Source organism: Zea mays, chromosome 7 (assembly GCF_902167145.1).
Source record: "Zea mays cultivar B73 chromosome 7, Zm-B73-REFERENCE-NAM-5.0, whole genome shotgun sequence".
Classification (NCBI taxonomy): domain Eukaryota; kingdom Viridiplantae; phylum Streptophyta; class Magnoliopsida; order Poales; family Poaceae; genus Zea; species Zea mays.
Window position 1 is genome coordinate 142,893,000 of NC_050102.1, and position 21,229 is coordinate 142,914,228.

At 50.2% G+C, this 21,229-nt stretch overlaps 1 protein-coding gene across 1 annotated transcript; it reads left to right on the plus strand.

Moving 5' to 3' along the window:
• The first annotated feature begins 15,563 nt into the window (after positions 1-15,563).
• Positions 15,564-20,045, plus strand: LOC100217221 (squamosa promoter-binding protein-like (SBP domain) transcription factor family protein). Its single transcript, NM_001359706.1, has 3 exons — positions 15,564-16,786; positions 18,744-18,874; positions 19,030-20,045. The coding sequence occupies exons 1-3, from the start codon at positions 16,290-16,292 to the stop codon at positions 19,797-19,799; spliced, it is 1,398 nt and encodes a 465-aa protein (NP_001346635.1). The 5' UTR covers positions 15,564-16,289; the 3' UTR covers positions 19,800-20,045.
• Positions 20,046-21,229: the final 1,184 nt, after the last annotated feature.

Consider the following 21,229-nt stretch of genomic DNA (forward strand, 5'->3'; position numbering starts at 1 on the left):
CAACCCGACGAGTTCACAACTCAAATGGAGCTCTAGTTGCTATCACAAAGAATCAAATGCGCGGAATCGAAGTCTTGGTGCTTAGGAATGCTTAGAGAATGTTTGGTATTCTCCTCCATGCACCTAGGGGTCCCTTTTATAGCCCTAAGACAGCTAGGAGCCGTTGAGAGCATTTCAAGAAGGCAATTCTTGCCTTCTGTTGCCTGGTGCACCGGACAGTCCGGTGCACCACCGGACACTGTCCGGTGCGGGTTTCTTTCCTTCTTTGGCGAAGCCGACCGTTGGCACACCGGACACTGTCCGGTGCACACCGGACAGTCCGGTGCCCCTTCTGACCGTTGGCTCTTGCCACGTGTCGCATGCGGATTATGCGGCCGACCGTTGGCCCGGTCGGCTGTTGGCTCACCGGACAGTCCGGTGCACCACCGGACAATCCGGTGCACCAACGGACAGTCCGGTGATTTATAGCCGTACGCCGTTAATTGTTTCTCGAGAGCAGCCCGTTGACAGCCGCCGGCCTGGCGCACCGGACACTGTCCGGTGCACCACCGGACAGTCCGGTGCACCCAGACCGAGCTGTCTTTGGCTAAACAAATCCATCTCTTTTCCTACTTGATTTCTCCTGTTTCCATCACTTAGACACAAGTCATTAGTCTCCAAAACAATGTACTAAGTCTTAGAAACATACCTTTTTACTTGATTTGCACTTTGTCCATCACTTTGCATAAGTCCACTTGTGTTGGCACTCAATCACCAAAATACTTTGAAATGGCTCAAGGGCACATTTACCTTTCAATCTCCCCCTTTTTGGTGATTTATGCCAACACAATAAAAAGCAACTGAAGGAAGTGCAACATCAATACAAATGAGAACTCAAAATTGTTTTGACTCAATTTTGGCATATATGGATCATTCTTTGCCACCACTTGGTTTGTTTTTGCAAATCAAACTCAATTTCCTATCTCTAAGTCAAACGCACTTGTTGAAACATAAAGAGAGATATTTAAAGAGAAATTGATCAAAGATTCAAAAACTCCCCCTTTTCCCATAATCAAATATTCTCCCTACAAGAGATCAACTTTTGACAATAAGAGACAAACAAGAGTATTTTGACAAACAAAAACTCTAACTCTACTTTTTCAAAATACTCAAGTGGTTTCTGATCCATTTCTTGCTTTGGCCTTAATTTCTCCCCCTTTGGCATCAAGCACCAAAAGGGATCAATTTTGGCCCTTTAACCCCATTGCCTCACCAAAATCTTCAACTAAGAGTAAAAAGGCAATAAGAGTACAAAGATGAACTTGGAATCAGTTACTCATTCATCGGAGTGCAATGGAAGTCTTGCATGGTCCAAGTCCACCTTTTCCCTTTCAAACCTCCTTTGAGACTAAATTAAGCAAACTCAAGCACACAGTTAGTCTCAAAGGGTCAAGTTGTAGCACATCTCCCCCTAAATATGAGCATCACTTGCAAATGGACTTGTGAGGTCCGGGGAGTGCTTGTACAATTTGAGCACCATAAATAAACAACAAAATGCATTAAAGAACATGATCAAGGCATAAAACACATGTATGCTATAAATCAATCCAGGTTCCATGAATCTAAGACATTTAGCTCACTACGCAGCTTGCAAAAGGTTGACTCATCGAGAGGCTTGGTAAAGATATCGGCTAGCTAGTTCTCGGTGCTAACATAAAACACTTCGATATCTCCCTTTTGCTGGTGGTCTCTCAAAAAGTGATGCCGGATGTCTATGTGCTTTGTGCGGCTATGCTCAACAGGATTATCCGCCATGCGGATAGCACTCTCATTATCACATAGGAGTGGGACTTTGCTCAGATTGTAGCCAAAGTCCCTGAGGGTTTGCCTCATCCAAAGTAGTTGCGCGCAACACTGTCCTGCGACAACATACTTGGCCTCAGCGGTGGATAGGGCAACTGAAGTTTATTTCTTAGAACTCCACGACACCAGGGACCTTCCTAAGAATTGGCACGTCCCCGATGTACTCTTCCTATCGACCTTACATCCAGCATAGTCAGAGTCTGAATATCCAATCAAGTCAAAGGTAGACCCCTTTGGATACCAGATCCCGAAGCAAGGCGTAGCGACTAAATATCTAAGAATTCGCTTCACAGCCACTAAGTGACAATCCCTTGGATCGGATTGAAATCTAGCACACATGCATACACTAAGCATAATATCCGGTCTACTAGCACATAAATAAAGTAAAGCTCCTATCATAGACCGGTATGCCTTTTGATCAACGGACTTACCTCCTTTGTTGAGGTCGGTGTGTCCGTCGGTTCCCATTAGAGTCTTGGCGGGCTTGGCGTCCTTCATCCCAAACCGCTTGATCAAGTCTTGCGTGTACTTCGTTTGGGAGATGAAGGTCCCATCCTTGAGTTGCTTCACTTGGAACCCAAGGAAGTAGTTCAACTCGCCCATCATCGACATCTTGAACTTTTGAGTCATCACCCTGCTAAACCCTTCATAAGACTTTTGGTTAGTAGAACCAAATATTATGTCATCGACATAAATTTGGCACACAAAAAGATCACCATCACAAGTCTTAGTAAAAAGAGTTGGATCGGCTTTCCCAACCTTGAAAGCATTAGCAATTAAAAAGTCTCTAAGGCATTCATACCATGCTCTTGGGGCTTTCTTAAGTCCATAGAGCGCCTTAGAGAGCTTACACACGTGGTCGGGGTACCGTTCATCCTCAAAGCCAGGAGGTTGCTCCACGTACACCTCCTCCTTGATTGGCCCGTTGAGGAAAGCGCTCTTCACATCCATTTGGAACAACCTGAAAGAATGGTGAGTAGCATAGGCTAACAACATGCGAATTGACTCTAGCCTAGCCACAGGAGCAAAAGTCTCCTCAAAGTCCAAACCTGCGACTTGGGCATAACCTTTTGCCACAAGTCGTGCCTTGTTCCTTGTCACCACTCCGTGCTCGTCTTGTTTGTTGCGGAACACCCACTTGGTTCCCACAACGTTTTGCTTGGGACGAGGCACCAGTGTCCAAACTTCATTTCTCTTGAAGTTGTTGAGCTCCTCTTGCATGGCCAACACCCAGTCCGAATCTAGCAAGGCCTCTTCTACCCTGAAAGGCTCAATAGAAGAGACAAAGGATTAATGCTCACAAAAATTAACTAATCTAGAACGAGTAGTTACTCCCTTGCTTATGTCACCCAATATTTGGTCGACGGGATGATTCCTTTGAATCGTCGCTTGAACTTGGGTTGGAGGTGCCGGTTGCGCTTCTTCCTCTATCACATGAACATCTTGTGCTCTCCCTTGATCACACGCCTCTTCTTGATGAACCTGTTCATCGTCTTTAGTTGGGGGATGCACCATTGTTGAGGAAGAAGGTTGATCTTGCTCCTTTTGTTCTAGTGGCCTCACATCTCCAATCGCCATGGTGCACATTGCGGCCGTTGGAATGTCTTCTTCATCTACATCATCAAGATCAACAACTTGCTCTCTTGGAGAGCCATTAGTCTCATCAAATACAACGTCGCTTGAGACTTCAACCAAACCCGATGATTTGTTGAAGACCCTATACGCCTTTGTATTTGAGTCATAACCTAACAAAAACCCTTCTACAGCTTTGGGAGCAAACTTAGAATTTCTACCTTTCTTCACTAGAATATAAAATTTGCTCCCAAATACACGAAAGTACGATACATTGGGTTTGTTACCGGTTAGTAGCTCATATGAAGTCTTCTTGAGGAGGCGATGAAGATAGACCGGGTTTATGGCGTGGCAAGCCGTGCTCACGGCTTCCGTCCAAAACCGTTCGGGCGTCTTGAATTCGCCAAGCATCGTTCTTGCCATGTCTAGTAGCGTCCTGTTCTTCCTCTCTACCACACCATTTTGCTGTGGTGTGTAGGGAGCGGAGAACTCGTGCTTGATTCCTTCCTCCACAAGATACTCCTCCACTTGAAGGTTCTTGAACTCGGACCCATTGTCGCTTCTTATCTTCTTCACCTAGAGCTCAAACTCATTTTGAGCTCTCCTTAGAAAGCGCTTGAGGGTCCCTTGGGTTTCAGATTTATCCTGCTAAAAGAATACCCAAGTGAAGCGGGAAAAATCATCAACTATTACAAGACCATACTTACTTCCTCCTATACTTAGATAGGTGACGGGTCCGAAGAGGTCCATATGAAGTAACTCTAGGGGTCTTGATGTTGTCATCACATTTTTGGCATGATGAGAGCTTCCCACCTGTTTACCTGCTTGACAAGCTGCACATGGTCTATCTTTGTCGAAAGTTACATTAGTTAGACCTATTACGTGTTCTCCCTTTAGAAGCTTGTGAAGGTTCTTCATCCCCACATGTGCCAAACGACGATGCCACAGCCAGCCCATGCTAGTCTTAGCAATTAAGCATGCATCTAGACCGGCCTCCTCTTTTGCAAAATCAACTAAATAAAGTTTGTCGTCTAGTACACCCTTAAAAGCTAATGAACCATCACTTCTTCTAAAGACAGACACATCTACATTTGTGAATAAACAGTTATATCCCATATTACAAAGTTGACTCACAGACAACAAGTTATATCCAAGTGACTCAACTAAGAACACATTAGAAATAGAGTGCTCGGATGAAATAACAATTTTTCCTAACCCTTTCACCTTGCCTTGGTTTCCATCACCGAATATGATTGAATCTTGGGGATCCTTGTTCTTGACGTAGGAAGAGAACATCCTCTTTTCCCCCGTCATGTGGTTTGTGCATTCGCTGTCGATAATCCAGCTTGAGCCCCCGGATGCATAAACCTGCAAGGCAGATTTAGGCTTGGGTCTTAGGTACCCAACTCATGTTGGGTCCTACAAGGTTAGTTACAATGGTCTTAGAGACCCAAATGCAAGTCTTGTCTCCCTTACATTTGGCCCCTAATTTCCAAGCAATTTCTTTCTTATCCTTTCTACAAATAGCAAAGGAAGCATTGCAAGCATAATAAATTGTAGAAGGTTCATTCATTACTTTCCTAGGAACATGAACAATATTTCTTCTAGGCATAGCATTTTTCCTAGCCAAATTTCTATGATGCATAGAAGAACTGGAGGCAAACATTGCATTTGAATCATAAGCATGTGAAACAACATCATTGCAACTCCTATCATGATGAACATTCCTAGAATATCTTCTATCATGGTATAAGAAGGCATGGTTCTTTTGGATACTATTTGCCATAGGGGCCTTCCCTTTCTCCTTGATGGAGATGGAAGCCTTATGGCTTGTTAAGTTCTTAAGTTTCCTCTTGAAGCCAAGACCATCCTTAATTGAGGGGTGTCTACCAACCGTGTAGGCATCCCTTGCAAATTTTAGTTTATCAAAATCATTTTGCTAGTCTTAAGTTGGGCATTAAGACTAGCCACTTCATCATTCAATTTAGAAATTGAAACTAGGTGTTCACTACAAGCATCAATATTAAAATCTTTACACCTATTGCAAATTGCAACATGTTCTACACAAGATGTTGATTTATTGGCTATTTCTAACTTAGCATTCAAATCATCATTTATGCTCTTTAAGCTAGAAATAGAGTCATGGCACGTAGACAATTCACAAGAAAGCATTTCATTCCTTTTAATTTCTAATGCAAGAGAATTTTGTGCCTCTACAAATTTATCATGCTCTTCATACAAAAGATCCTCTTGCTTTTCTAACAACCTATTCTTATCATTCAAGGCATCAATTAATTCATTAATCTTATCAACCTTAGTTCTATCTAGGCCCTTGAATAAACATGAATAGTCTATTTCATCATCATTACTAGACTCATCCTCACTTGAAGAAGCATAAGTAGTATTGTTTCGAGTACATACCTTCTTCTCCTTTGCCATGAGGCATGTGTAATGCTCGTTTGGGAAGAGGAATGATTTGTTGAAGGCGGTGGCGGCGAGTCCTTCGTTGACGGAGTCGGACGAGGAGCAATCCGAATCCCACTCCTTTCCAAGATGTGCCTCGCCCTTTGCCTTCTTATAGTTCTTTTTCTTTTCCCACTTTCCACTCTTGTTTTCTTGGTCACTATCATTATCGGGGCAATTAGCGATAAAATGACCAATCTTACCACATTTGAAGCAGGAGTGCTTCCCCTTCGTCTTGTTCTTGTTGGGGTGCTCCTTGCGACCCTTTAGCGCTGTCTTGAACCGCTTGATAATGAGGGCCATTTCTTCCTCATTAAGCCCGACCGCCTCAACTTGCGCCACCTTGCTAGGTAGCGCCTCCTTGCTCCTTGTTTCTTTGAGAGCAACGGTTTGAGGCTCGTGGATTGGGCCATTCAACGCATCATCCACGTATCTCGCCTCCTTGATCATCATCCGCCCGCTTACAAATTTCCCAAGAATTTCTTCGGGCGACATCTTGGTGTACCTAGGATTCTCACGAATATTGTTTACAAGATGTGGATCAAGGACAGTAAAGGACCTTAGCATTAGGCGGACGATGTCGTGGTCCGTCCATCGCGTGCTTCCATAGCTCCTTATCTTATTGACGAGGGTCTTGAGCCTGTTGTACGTTTGGGTTGGCTCCTCCCCCCTGATCATCGCGAATCTCCCGAGTTCGCCCTCCACCAACTTCATCTTGGTGACCATGGTAACGTCGTTCCCCTCATGTGAGATCTTGAGGGTGTCCCAAATCTGCTTGGCGTTATCCAAGCCGCTCACCTTATGGTATTCATCCCTGCACAATGATGCTAGAAGAATAGTAGTGGCTTGTGCATTTTTGTGAATTTGCTCATTAATAAATATAGGACTATCAGTACTATCAAATTGCATTCCACTCTCGACTATCTCCCATATGCTTGGATGGAGAGAGAACAAGTGACTACGCATTTTGTGACTCCAAAATCCGTAGTCCTCTCCATCAAAATGAGGAGGTTTACCAAGTGGAATGGAGAGTAAATGAGCATTGGTACTTTGAGGAATACGAGAGTAATCAAAAGAGAAGTTAGAATTAACCGTCTTCTTTTTCTCATAGTCGTTGTCGTCATCCTTTTGGGAGGAGGAAGATTTGTCGCTGTCGTAGTAGACTATCTCCTTGATGCGCCTTGTTTTCTTCTTCCTCCCGTCTTTTCTTTTGTGGCCCGAGCCTGAGTCAGTAGGCTTGTCATCCTTTGGATCATTGACGAAGGACTCCTTCTCCTTATCATTGACCACCATCCCCTTGCCCTTAGGATCCATCTCTTCGGGCGATTAGTCCCTTCTTGAAGAGAACGCCTCTGATACCAATTGAGAGCACCTAGAGGGGGGAATAGGTGATCCTGTAACAACTTGAAACTTAATCCACAAAACTTGATTAGGAATTAGCACAATTAAGCCAAGTAGCTAGAGAGGAGAGCTTGCACAACACGATAACCACAAAGAGATCAACACAGAGATGGCACAGTGGTTTATCCCGTGGTTCGGCCAAGTCTAACACTTGCCTACTCCACGTTGTGGCGTCCCAACGGATGAGGGTTGCAATCAACCCTTTTCAAGCGGTCCAAAGACCCACTTGAATACCACGGTGTTTTGCTTTCACTTTACTATATCCCACTTGCGAGGAATCTCCACAACTTGGAGCCTCTCACCCTTACACTTTGATGTTCACAAAGAAGCACGGAGTAAGAGAGGGATAAGCAACACACATAAGACACGAAATCAGAGTACCAACACGCACACAAGTCACAATAAGAGCTCACAACACAACCCGACGAGTTCACAACTCAAATGGAGCTCTAGTTGCTATCACAAAGAATCAAATGCGCGGAATCGAAGTCTTGGTGCTTAGGAATGCTTAGAGAATGCTTGGTATTCTCCTCCATGCGCCTAGGGGTTCCTTTTATAGCCCCAAGGCAGCTAGGAGCTGTTGAGAGCATTTCAAGAAGGCAATTCTTGCCTTCTGTCGCCGAGCGCACCGGACAGTCCGGTGCAGGTTTCTTTCCTTCTTTGGCGAAGCCTACCGTTGGCGCTTGGGAGCCGTTGGCGCACCGGACACTGTCCGGTGCACACCGGACAGTCCGGTGCCCCTTCTGACCGTTGGCTCTTGCCACGTGTCGCATGCGGATTATGCGGCCGACCGTTGGCCCGGCCGGCTGTTGGCTCACCGGACAGTCCGGTGCACCACCGGACAGTCCGGTAATTTATAGTCGTACGCCGTTAATTGCTTCCCGAGAGCAGTCCGTTGACAGCCGCCGGCCTGGCGCACCGGACACTGTCCGGTGCACCCAGACCGAGCTGTCTTTGGCTGAACAAAGCCATCTCTTTTCCTACTTGATTTCTCCTGTTTCCATCACTTAGACACAAGTCATTAGTCTCCAAAACAATGTACTAAGTCTTAGAAACATACCTTTTTACTTGATTTGCACTTTGTCTATCACTTTGCATAAGTCCACTTGTGTTGGCACTCAATCACCAAAATACTTAGAAATGGCCCAATGACACATTTCCCTTTCAGGGAGTCCCGAAACAGACGGGCAGATCGAGTTGTCCGAGGGGTTGAACGCGTTTCCCGGGGATGATCCCGTGAAAGGGCGCCGCGCCGGCCCAGACCGAGGATAGATCGATCTGCAGGAGCCCGAGGGTCTCGGCGTAGATGATGTTGAGGCTGCTGCCTCCGTCCATGAGGACCTTGGTAAGCCTGATGTTGCCAATGACGCGATCGACAACGAGCGAGTACTTTCCCGGGCTCGGCACGCGGTCGGGGTGGTCACCTTGGTCGAAGGTGATGGGCTTGTCGGATTAGTCTAGGTAGACTGGTGCCGTCACCTTCACCGAGCAGACCTCCCGACGCTCTTGCTTGCGGTGCCGAGCCGAGGCGTTCGCCACTTGCCCACCGTAGATCATGAAGCAATCGCGGACCTCGGGGAACTCCTCTGCCTTGTGGCCCTCCTTGTCGTTGTCGAGGGCTCTGCCACCTTCCGCCGGTGGCCCAGCCTTGTGGAAGTAGCGCCGAAGCATGACGCACTCCTCAAGGGTGTGCTTGACGGGACCCTAATGATAGGGGCATGACTCCTTGAGCATCTTGTCGAACAGGTTGGCGCCTCCGGGAGGCTTTCGAGGGTTCCTGTGCTCGGCGGCAGCGACAAGGTCTGCGTCGGCGGCGTCGCGTTTCGTTTGCGACTTCTTCTTGCCCTTCTTCTTGGTGCCGTGCTGAGCGGACGCCTCGGGGACGTCTTCCGGCTGGCGCCCCTGAGGCTGCTTGTCCTTCCGGAAGATGGCCTCGACCGCCTCCTGACCAGAGGCGAACTTGGTGGCGATGTCTATCAGCTCGCTCGCCCTGGTGGGAGTCTTGCGACCCAGCTTGCTCACTAGGTCGCGGTAAGTGGTGCCGGCGAGGAACACGCCGATGACATCCGAGTCGGTGATGTTGGGCAGCTCGGTGCGCTGCTTCAAAAATCGCCGGATGTAGTCCCGCAGGAACTCTCCCGGCTGCTGGCAGCAGCTTCGGAGATCCTAGGAGTTCCCAGGGCGCACGTACGTGCCCTGGAAGTTGTCGGCGAAGGCTTTGACCAGGTCGTCCCAGTTGGAGATCTGCGCAGGAGGCAGATGCTCCAGCCAGGCTCGGGCGGCGTCGGAGAGGAACAGGGGAAGGTTGCGGATGATGAGGTTGTCATCGTCCGTCCCACCCAGTTGACAGGCCAGCCGGTAGTCCGCGAGCCACAGTTCCGGCTTTGACTCCCCCAAGTACTTGGTGATGGTAGTCGGGGTTCGGAACCGGGTCGGGAACGGCGCCCGTCGTATGGCCTGGCTGAAAGCTTGCGGACCGGGTGGTTCGGGTGAGGGGCTCCGATCCTCCACGCTGTCGTAGCGTCCCCCACGCCTAGGGTGGTAGCCTCGGCGCACCTTCTCGTCAAGGTGGGCTCGACGGTCACGGCGATGGTGCTCGTTGCCGAGGCGACCCGGGGCCGCAGGCGCTGTGTTCCGCGTGCGCCCGGTGTGGACCGATGCTTCCCGCATGAATCGGGAAGTCGCGACGCGATGCTCCGGGGGGTACCCCTGCCTTCAGGAGGCAGAGCTCTCAGCCCGTCGGACCGCGGCATCTTCCAGGAGGTTCTTGACCTCTCCCTGGATACGCCGCCCCTCGGTGGTGGATGGTTCCGGTATCGCTCGGAGTAGTATCGCTGCTGCAGCCAGGTTCTGGCCGACCCCATTGGAAGCTGGGGGCAGCCTTGCCCTGGCATCGTCGGCAACGCGGTGCTGGACGTCCTGGGCCAGATGACGTGCTTCTCCGGCCGGTGCTCGGCCTGCCCACTCCTGCCCAATATTTTGCTGAAGCTACACAAGTTGTCCTGCTTCCTCGTCGAGCCTGGCCTGCATCTCGCGGATTTGCTCGAGCTATGCGTCCTGACCCCCCACAGGGACTGGGACCACAGCTAGCTCCCGAAGGATGTCAACGCGAGGCGCAGGCCTAGGGGGATCACCGTCCTCCGGCATGCCAAGATGGTTGCCTTCGTCGAGACCCCCTAGATCGACGTGGAAACAATCGCGACTTGGGCCACAGTCCTCGTCGCCGAGGCTGTGGCTACTATTGGAGCAATTGGAGAGGCAGTAGTCACATGCGGTCATGAAGTCCCGCATGGCACTGGGGTTATCGAGCCCAGAGAAATCCCAACCAGAGTCAGGCTCGTCATCTCCCTCGGAACCCAGGGGCCCGTAGGTCGAGACGGCCGTCAGTCGGTCCCAGGTTGACCGCATATGATACCCCGGAGGGTTTGGACATGCCTTTATGAAAGTGTCCACCGAAGCGGGGTCGCTTGGTGGGTCGCAGCTGAATCTAAAAGGCATGGGATGGGAAACGGACGGTACCTCTTGATCGACGGATGGTGACGAAGTCGCGTCAGGGACGGACTGCACCGTTATCTCAGGTATGAGGCTAACGCCCAGCAAGTCCTTCGCGAGCGTGCTGGCGTCGTCCGTCTGCTTGGGGTTGGCGTGTTGCGGGGAAACGACGCTCGTCTTCGTCTCAGACGCGAGGTCAACGCCCGACGTGTCCCCGTTGGGGCGCCGTCGACTCGCTCGATAGCCGACGAGGTGCCGCCTCCTGCTTGGCCATGCCTGCCCCGCCTCCTCCTCCGTCGGCGGGGAAGGTGACGGGACAAACCTGGATGTTGCTCTTCCGCCACGTGGGGAAGACGTCGTCGATTCCGCCGCCGATGGGCAGGCTGACGGCCACCATTGTCGTTGTCGCGCGACGGAGGAAGGAGTATCATGTCGTAGCTGCCGTCGAGGGACATGAACTCAAGACTCCCAAAACGGAGCACCGTCCCGGGTTGGAGTGGTTGCTGGAGACTACCCATCTGGAGCTTAACGGGAAGCTGTTCGTCAACACGCAACAGGCCCCTACCTGGCGCGCCAACTGTCGGCGTTTCGACCCCGAGGGTCCCTAGATCGACGAGTAAATTGTCGCTGCGTGTCCCAGCCCAGATGGGTCGGCGCGAGACGGGACACAAGGGGGAAAACAGTAAGGGGAAACCGCGGCCTTGTGTTGTACTGCGCCCAGGGCGGATGCGCTTGTAGTAGGGGGTTACAAGCGTTCGCGTGGGAGAGAGAGAGAGAGCGAGAGCCTTATGTGTTGGCCCGTTCTCCCGCGCGGCCACCTTCTCGTACGAGAGCCCTGGACCTTCCTTTTATAGACGTAAGGAGAGGGCACGGGTGTACAATGGGGGTGTAGCAGTGTGCTAACGTGTCTAGCAGAGAGGAGCCAGAGCCCTATGTACATGCCGTCGTGGCTGTCGGAGAGGTTTTGGGGCCCTGTTCATGTGATGTCGTGGTCGTCGGAGGAGCGCTTGAGCCCTGTGGAAGTACAACTGTCGGGGTTGTCGGATCCTTGCTGACGTCTCCTTGCTTCCGTAAGGGGCTGAGAGCCGTCGTCGTCATGGAGCACGCGGGGTGCCATCATTATTTGTTTACCGGGGCGAACCAGATGGGACGTCGGTCTTGTTCCCCGTAGCCTGAGCTAGCTAGGAGTGGGGTAATGATGCCCCCCTGTGACGTGGTCGGTCCGAGCCCGAGGTCGGGCGAGGCGGAGGCTCCTCCGAGGTCGAGGCTGAGTCTGGGCCCGGGGGTCGGGCGAGGCGGAGACCGTCGTCCGAGGTCGAGGCTGAGTCCGAGCCCTGGGGTCGGGCGAGGCGGAGACCGCCTTCTAGAGTCGAGGCTGAGTCCGAGCCTTGGGGTTGGGCGAGGCAGAGTCCGTCTTCCGAGGTCGAGGTTGAGTCCGAGCCCTGGGGTCGGGCGAGGCGGAGTCCGTCGTCCGAGGTCGAGGTTGAGTCCGAGCCCTGGGGTCGGGCGAGGCAGAGTCCGTCGTCCGACGTCGAGGTTGAGCCCGAGCTCGGGGGTCGGGCGAGGCGGAGCTTCCTATGGCGCCCGAGGCTGGACTTAGCTGCTGTCAGCCTCACTGTGTCGAGTGGCACAGCAGTCGGAGCAGGGCAGGCGACGTTGTTTTCCTGTCAGGTCGGTCAGTGGAGCGGCGAAGTGACTGCGGTCACTTTGGCCCTGTCGACTGAGGAGCGCGCGTCAGGATAAGGTATCAGTCGATCCTTGCATTAAATGCTCCTGCGATACGGTCGGTTGGCGTGGCGATCTGGCCAAGGTTGCTTCTCCGCGAAGCCTGGGCCTCGGGCGAGCCGAGGGTGCGTCCGTTGCTTGAGGGGACCCTCGGGCGAGACGTGAATCCTCCTGGTCGGCTGCCTTTGCCCGAGGCTGGACTCGGGCGAGGCGAGATCGTGTCCCTTGACTGGACGGAGCCTTGACCTGAATCGTGCCCATTAGACCTTTGCAGCTTTGTGCTGATGGGGGTTACCAGCTGAGATTTAGGAGTCTTGGGGGTACCCCTAATTATGGTCCCCGACAAATGGGTAAGTGATAACGTTAAATCATGTTTGTTTTAGTCTAACCGTAATCAGATATCATACTAAAAATTGATATCGGACTATTCAAACTTGTTACCGTCCGTAATCGAGTGTAAACCATTACTATTATCTTTTACGTTACATTTCGTGAACCAAACAACACCTCAGATAGATGTGGCTTTTTTTCGAGAGTAGCATTATAAACGACCTATTACAGTCCATTCTAGAGTGGCATAAGCGTGACAAAAGTTGCATACGGACAAGCAAGAAAGCAGATATTATGTGGCCAATCATTCCATGCTATAGCTCTTCCCCTCCGTGTTAATTTTGCAAACTAATGAAGAGGCCGCGATCATGTGGTACGTAGTGCAATATATCTTTCACCTTTCAATCTTTCATCCCTTTTATTCGTTTCTTTTTCTAGAGCCATCGATCCTACGCCCAGCAACAATGTCAGGGACAAACAAACCTACCAACCGGCCCTATGTCCTGACTCCTGAATCCTGAGGGCTGAGGACACCAAAAAAAAAACTCGTGCACAAATTCCCATGAAGGTCTGGAGCCACATGTGGCGACAATATGCAAGCTGACGCCATATAATATTGATTAAAAAAAAGGAATGTACTTGTGTTGGAGAAATGGACCATGCATGCACCAACTCTCTCTCTCTCTATCTTTCTTTTGGAGAAAAGAATTGGACCAGATCAGAGGGATCCGGGTTCTGGTGAGAGATGCAGTTGGAACATGCTGGGATCTTGGATTTTGGGGGGAGATATTAAACTGGTATTCAAGTGCAACCTTTGCTGAGGAATTTCGCTATGGAATCAGACTGTGTGGTCTACCCATGTTGCAATGTTTTGCGAGCTTTGTGGATAAGAATAAGATATATATTTGCTAACCGTACTTTTCCCTGACAGCAGGGAGAGAACTGAGAAGCGTCAAAGGCAATTGGATATTTCTTGTCGACGCGCGCAGATCGAGTATTTTATCATGCATATATCCTCTTTAGACGAAGCACATGCGTTTGGATTTGGAACTGACATGAACGGGCATATTAAAAGCCACCTAGCAATTAGCTTAACGATCGAGGTAGTACTAGCATGCACGCATTAGGGACGTGTTTGGTTCCAAAGGCAGGCTAGCTTTGATTCGATACACTCCAAGAAACATGCTAGGCCCAGCGAGCCAAATTCGCTCTGTGTCCGTGGTCTCCAAAAATTATTATTTTTTTGAACGAGAGGCATACTAAATTCATGTTTTGAAACACATGGACTGCTTAAAAACTCAGGGACTGTATGGGAATGTAGTTTTGAAATACTGTAGTTTTGAGATACTTATAATTGTACATGACATAAATACTACGGTACTGTAAAACTACAGTATTGTTCAAAACCGAAATCTGTTTGGTTTATTGGAAAAACAAAGTATATGTAGAAAGAAAGAATAAGACTGGGGTCCTAAGTGGAGTTTCGAAAACTCCAAAAATACCACAGTTTTGGATACACCATGGTATTTAAAAATGAGTTTTTGACTGTTTAAATCAAACACCTTTTGAGCTCCAATATTATAGTATCATCAAACATTATAGTATTGTTTCAAAACTGCAAAAATACTACAATTCAAAACAGGGCCTCAAGCTGTTTCCAATTGCTATATACGTACTCCTATGTAGCAAATGGATCGATCCGTGGAACAATAACATGCATTTGCAGCTCCAGCTTTCTTCTGACTAGACATATTTCGAGGATTCGCCGCTGGAGATAGAAAAAAAAATCGAAATTACTTGCCTTTTGACGGATGCATGGATCAGACTAGCTACGTGACCAATATAGTAATCCGATTAACCATCACGTACGCACTATTTTAGCACAGTAGCCTCGCAATCATGCTGAACAGAAGTTTGATTTTTTTTCCCTCCTCCCTTAGGCCATGTTCGTTTGATCCCAAAACCATAGGGATTGAGGGGGATTGGAAGGGATTGGAGAGGATTTTGACTTGTAGGGGATTTAATCCCCCTCAATCCCTATGGATTGGCACAAAACGAAAAGGGCCTTAGGAGGAAAGTAACATTATTATATTTTCAAACAATCCAGCTTCCCAAACTATTGTAGCACAGTGCCTTCACATGCTCCTCAGTCACACACACATGACTACATGAGTGAGCTACCACACTGTTGTTTTTAAGTATAGAGAGAGAGAGAGAGAAAGAGAGAGAAAAAAACACTAGTCGCTCTACTGTAGCCCAGCCCTTGATGACACTCATTAAACCTTCCTCAGTCCTCTTCCCCCACTCAACCAACCTCGCTAACAAGAAGCCAAGAGAAGTAATGCCCACCCGTCTCCTCTGCTGCAAGCTAGCTAGGGAGGGCCGGCCAAAGCAAAGCACTGCAGGCGGCGGCGAAGACCCCCCGAACCAACCCCCCCTCCCCCCAATAATTGCGCGCAGCAGCACAAGGGTTCCATGCTGGTGTTAAAGGATGAACATGGCACCTGGCGCCCGCTGCGGGGCCCGTCGCCTTTAGAATCCCTGTCAGGGGATTGATGGTGGCCCTGATGAATGGCTACTGCAAGCAATGTTGCATTTCGCAGTGGAACGAAGAAAAACAAATCCATACAAAAAAATAGTTTTTGTTTTTGTTATCGTAATAATAGAATAGTGGAGTCGAGTGATTAGTATAAGATGGGCATGCATCCATCCACTGATCCACGCCCTCATCAGTTGAGGTCTGAAAGCTGAGCTGAGCTCTAGCTGATAGAGGTAGCCCTCCACACCACACCACTCGCAATCCACACAACTACACTGATACACCTGCGCTGCACTTGCCTCTGCGAGCACGTACTGGCTGTGGCTGTGCCTGGCCTCCTCTTCCTCGGTGGTGGTGGTGGTGGTGGTGCACTGGTGCTGGTCTTGCGCCTGCTTGTTCGGTTGTTCCTCACTTCCACTTCCACGGCTCCCCTCCCACCAAGCAGACTGCAGTAGCACATCCCCCTCCGCGCACCACTCGCTTCGACACCACCGGGCACCGCCCGGCATCTAGCTCTAGCGGCAGCTCATCTCCCTCCCTCTGGCTGGCTGTTTGTTTCTCTCTCTCTCTCCTCCCCATCAGGATAAGCTCAGCAGCCCCCCCTGCTGATCTGCGGCATTTGCCCTGTTCCCGTGCTCGATTTGTTCGCTTCTGTGCGCGCGCGGTGGTGCCCAGGCAATAACTCCCCTCGGTGTCTGGCTGGCTCGTTGCCACCCTCCCCGCGGCAGAGCGGCCTATAGGATGAGAGGGACAGGGGAACCCAACAAACCGGCCGCGGCACTGTCCTGGCCGTGAAAGACACGCACACAGAGCTCCAGCTCGGCCACGGGCACGGGCACGGGCACGGGCACGCGGCGCCTAGCTCTGCACTGGCCGACGGGGAAACGGTCGAGCTTGCTATCCATCGCCCGCGCCGTTCCCATTCATGGATTGGGATCTCAAGATGCCGGTTTCCTGGGACCTGCCCGACCTGGAGCACGACGCCGTGCCGCCGCCCATCGCCGCCGCCGCCTCCGCCGCGCCTTCCCCCGCGGCGGCGTCGGGCATTGCCGCCGCAGCTGCTGGGCCTCCCCCCGCGGCGGCACCGCGCGGGGCGCCGAGCCGGGCGGAGTGCTCCGTGGACCTCAAGCTCGGCGGGCTCGGCGAGTTCGGGGCTGCGGACGGGACGAAGGAGCCGGTAGTGGCAGCGGCCGCGGCCGCGGCCGCGGCGCCGCCGTCCGCTAGCCCGATGAAGCGCCCGCGCTCGGGGCCCGGTGGCGCCGCCGGGGCGCAGTGCCCGTCGTGCGCGGTGGACGGCTGCAAGGCCGACCTCAGCAAGTGTCGCGACTACCACCGCCGCCACAAGGTCTGCGAGGCGCACTCCAAGACGCCCGTCGTCGCCGTCGCCGGCCGCGAGATGCGCTTCTGCCAGCAGTGCAGCAGGTATATACGCCAACTCCAGTTCCAGGCCAAAGCCAATCCCATCCCTTCTCTTCTCTCAATTCACTTCATCTGAAAACGTCGATGTAATTGCATGAACCTGCTGCTGGTTGCCTGGAATTCTGGAAAAGGGTCGCTTGCTTGAATTGTTGAAAATTGGTACTACCAATCAGCAAACCGACTGATTTACACCCAGACATCTTTTCTCCACAGCTTTTACTTTTTACTGCTGATTATTCCTTGCCTTCCCCTTTGTTCAAAGTGAAAATGCCAAATCAGTTCTTTCTTTTGCCCTGCCTCCCTCCCTCTCTCTCTGCTTCAGAGTTCAGATTCTCGCCAATTGGTCACCAACAGCCACAGATATGATGAACTTGAGCTTAAAAATTAGCCTACACCTGCCTGAGTGGCTGTTTTGCTTCAATCAGGGATGCACAGCTTTAACTTTCCCGGCTCCACTTTTTCAGCCTTTTCATACGAACGTACACCGATCTTTTCCCTGTTTCCCTTTTGCATGTCAACAAGTATTGCCTGAATTAACACCACCTCTTTTTCTACTTACGCATACCAGCTTTCTAACCCATCAGTGAGAACCAACCATTACCCGGCAAAAGCCAGGATCATCTTTTCTTGTAGCAGGCTTGCAATTGGTGTTTCTTCACCTGACCTCCTCACACCTGTATAGCTTTCGTCGTCTTCGGCTAAGTTTAGAAGTGAAAACGATGAATTGGAACTTGTACCTGGGATGAGGTTCTGAATCAGTCATCAAATTGGTGCTTCTCTGCGCCAGTACAAAACACAGAGGACGCAGGATCTGTGCAGTAGTTTTTTGCTTTGACAAGAACCCTCAAATCTTCAAGCCCCATCTTTTCAAGTTGTTGCATACGTACCTTTCTGAAAACCTTTCCTTGCTGAATTAATAATGAGATCTGTATGTTTCTTGCATTTTTTGTTTTCATGTATCCTTTCCGCGCAACAGTATTTGTTCTGTTTTTTTTTGTGGGTGTGGGGGCTCTTTATGCTTAGGGATGTTGAACGTGAACCTCTTCTATTTAATTTCCAGCAGAAACTGGCCTACCACATCTACCTTGCTTGCTCCTGGTCTGCTAGGTGCTGGCCATGTACAACCGCATTCATGTGCAGGGAGGGCAATGTAACATGCCTGAGACGTAGGAATTTGCTATTTGAGAGACAGTAAGCGAACCTTTTTCTGCATGGTTAAGGGTGTAGCTATTTTGCCTGTTGAGTCTCTGTTTAACCACTAAGACCTTGTGTCAGCCTCTTAGGAGGCAGCTGCTTCAAGTACTACACACATTTCACATGTCTGTGCCACCTTTTATATGTTGACCAACTATCTGTGTATCTGAGAGTACCTTTAAACAATGCAAATACAGTGTGCACTTGTTTGTTCTTCCGAAATTTTTTTATTTTTCAGTGGGGCTGCAAGAGCCGCTTTCCCAATGATTGATTACCTTGTGTAGCTAGTAGAGCAAAGCGAGATCGCCACACTGCTTTGCAGGCTTTATCAAGTGCTCCTCAACATGTCGTCGGTAGGGGCGGCGTACTGGCATGTATCTGTTGGAGCCATTATACCGTGGTCCAGATGCTCGCCAGGAGCTGTACTACAGCTTTTGTTTTCTGTGCTCGAGAGAGGTCCTCTGAACGTGAAACTTTTATCTAATCTGAAAGCCAATTTGTTAACTGACATTCTGAGACCTGAGAGTGGTCCAGCCGTGTACTTTTATTTCCGGAGGCAGGCGCGAGTACTATTTTTAAATAATGGGTGAGAAAACATGTGCGCCTTGCCGCCTGCGGGCAGCAGCGTTTCACAGCCCCACTTTTGAATTTGAAATATTTATGGCTGGGCGTTAGCGTTACCCTGTTCAGCATCAGTGGTGTGGTAGTCCGGGCTCCTCCTGAGAGAATAATAGTTCTGTTTTGAATTTGAAATTTGTTTGATCAGGTTTCACTTGCTCGCGGAGTTTGACGAGGCCAAGCGCAGCTGTAGAAAGAGGCTCGATGGGCACAACCGGCGTCGCAGGAAGCCGCAGCCAGATACCATGAGCTCTGGGAGCTTTATGACGAGTCAACAAGGTCAGCAACCACCTTGCATTTTTCTTCTTCTCTGTATCATATCATATGATAGTCCATACGAAAACCCATCAAAAATGCATGCGCTAAAGAAGAGTTGAGCAAATGCTGCATTGCTGCACGTTTCATTCTTTGTCCATGCCCGTTTTCGAGTGCAGGGACGAGGTTCTCGTCGTTCCCGGTTCCAAGGCCGGAGCCGAGCTGGCCCGGAGTCATCAAATCCGAGGACAGCGGCTCATACTACGCGCACCAGCGCCACCCGGTCCTAAGCAGCAGGCCGCACTTCGCCGGCGGGGGCTCCACGCCGCCGGCCTACTCGTCCAAGGAAGGCCGGCGCTTCCCGTTCCTCCAGGACGGCTGCGACCAGCAGCAGGTCGGCGGCTTCAGCGCGGGCGCGGGGGCGCAGCAGCTCGAGGTCTCTTCCACGTCCACGGTGTGCCAGCCCCTCCTCAAGGCCGCCGCCGCCGCCGCCCCACCGCCGCCGCCAGAGAGCAGCAGCAGCAACAAGATGTTCTCCGACGGGCTCGCCCCCGCCGTGCTCGACTCGGATTGTGCTCTCTCTCTTCTGTCATCCCCCGCCAACTCCTCCAGCGTCGACGTGGGCCGGATGGTCGTCCACCAGCCCGCGGAGCACATCCCCATGGCGCAGCCCCTCGTCCCCGGCGGCCTCCAGCAGCAGCAGCAGCACCACCCGTTCGGCGGCTCCCCCGCCTGGTTCGCCTGCTCCCAGGCCGGCTCCAGCGCCGTCTCCGCCGGCGGTTTCGCCTGCCCCCCGGGCGTGGAGAGCGAGCAGCTCAACACCGTGCTGGTGCCGAGCTCCGACGGTGGCGGCCACGACATGAACATGAACTACCACGGCATATTCCACGTCGGCGGCGACGGCTCCTCCGACGGGACGTCCCCTTCGCTCCCGTTCTCGTGGCAGTAGCTAGCTTTCCAATTCAAGCGTCCAGCAGTCTATCGTTTCAGCTGTACTAGTGGTCGTTTTATTTATTTATTCGCTGCTCCCTCGCTCCGTTTTAACTTGTCCTGTCGTTTGCTCGTTTCTTCGTTTTGCATGCCTGATGCATATGCGGCCTGGAAAAAAAACTCGCATAAAATTACTGAGACCGTCCGTGTGTCTGGTTCTGGAAGCGTACCTGTCTCCATCAACCGAATCGAGACAAGTTTGCTGCACGGGCAACACTGCAACAGGCTTGTCATTTGCACTAGGACTATAGCCAGATCATTGTTGTTTCCTTGATCTTTGCCATTCACGCATACATTCGTAACCATCCATCTTTGTCGTTGGTGTGCCAGGGAGGCAGGGAGACTAGCGAGGTCAGGGATCTTTGCCATTCACGCATACATTTAAGGATGTACTGTGCTAAGTTTTACTATAATATGATTTCCCTTTCCCTAGGCCAAAAAAATAATCAAAATTTAGGTGTAAAACCTTTATTCTTTTACAACCAAGAGTGATAAAAAACCATGTCATCCAAAGAAAAAAATGAAACAAGAACATAGAAGATTGTATTAATTGAACGGCTAGACCACAAGGGGTTTCCTCCCCATGGATTCCTAGATCACAAGGGGTTTCCTCCCCATGGATTTCCACGTGATCTCTATCCACCAAATCAGTCTTAATGGCTTGTTCGTCTCCAATCCTCTTTTGGATTGGCATAAACGAACAAGCCCTAAAAGAAGACAAAAGTAGTTGCCGAGTGACTATTACAAAAGCACAAAGTTTTTAGAAGAAATCATATGTGTCATATATTTGTTAACGGGGATAGTATAGAATAATGAAATATCATATATCTTTAGGCTTGTAGCAATGTAGGGGCACACATTTTTTAAGGAAAGTTAGCCACCTAGTTGAACAGACAGTCAGACACTACATAATCTTACATCTTTTTCTAATCTTTCCCATCTCTGATTTGTAATACATAGTAAATAGCACCTAGTCATCCATCATGAAACCAAAACATCAAAGGAAGCTATCATAAAACACATTATAGGGAAAGCACACATGCTTAAGACTAAAGATATTACTACAACATTCTAGTTTAAAGATGCACAGACCAAAATATAATAAAAAGAGTAAATTTTACTAGAGGCCCTCGAATTTGCCCCAAGTTTTTATTCTTACCTCAGTTTTTTCAAATGTCATATTTAGCTCTCTAAACTTATCTTGAGTTCTCATCTCGGTCTCAATACTTGCAATTGCACACTCGGGTTCCTAAAGTTGTATTATTGCCCCATTATTTGTCCATCCACCTCTCACTGTCGTTCTCACCACCACACACACTGCACATGCCCCGCATTACTCATGTAGCTTTGTAGCGTTGCACCATACTATCTCGTGTCTGCCTATGTTAA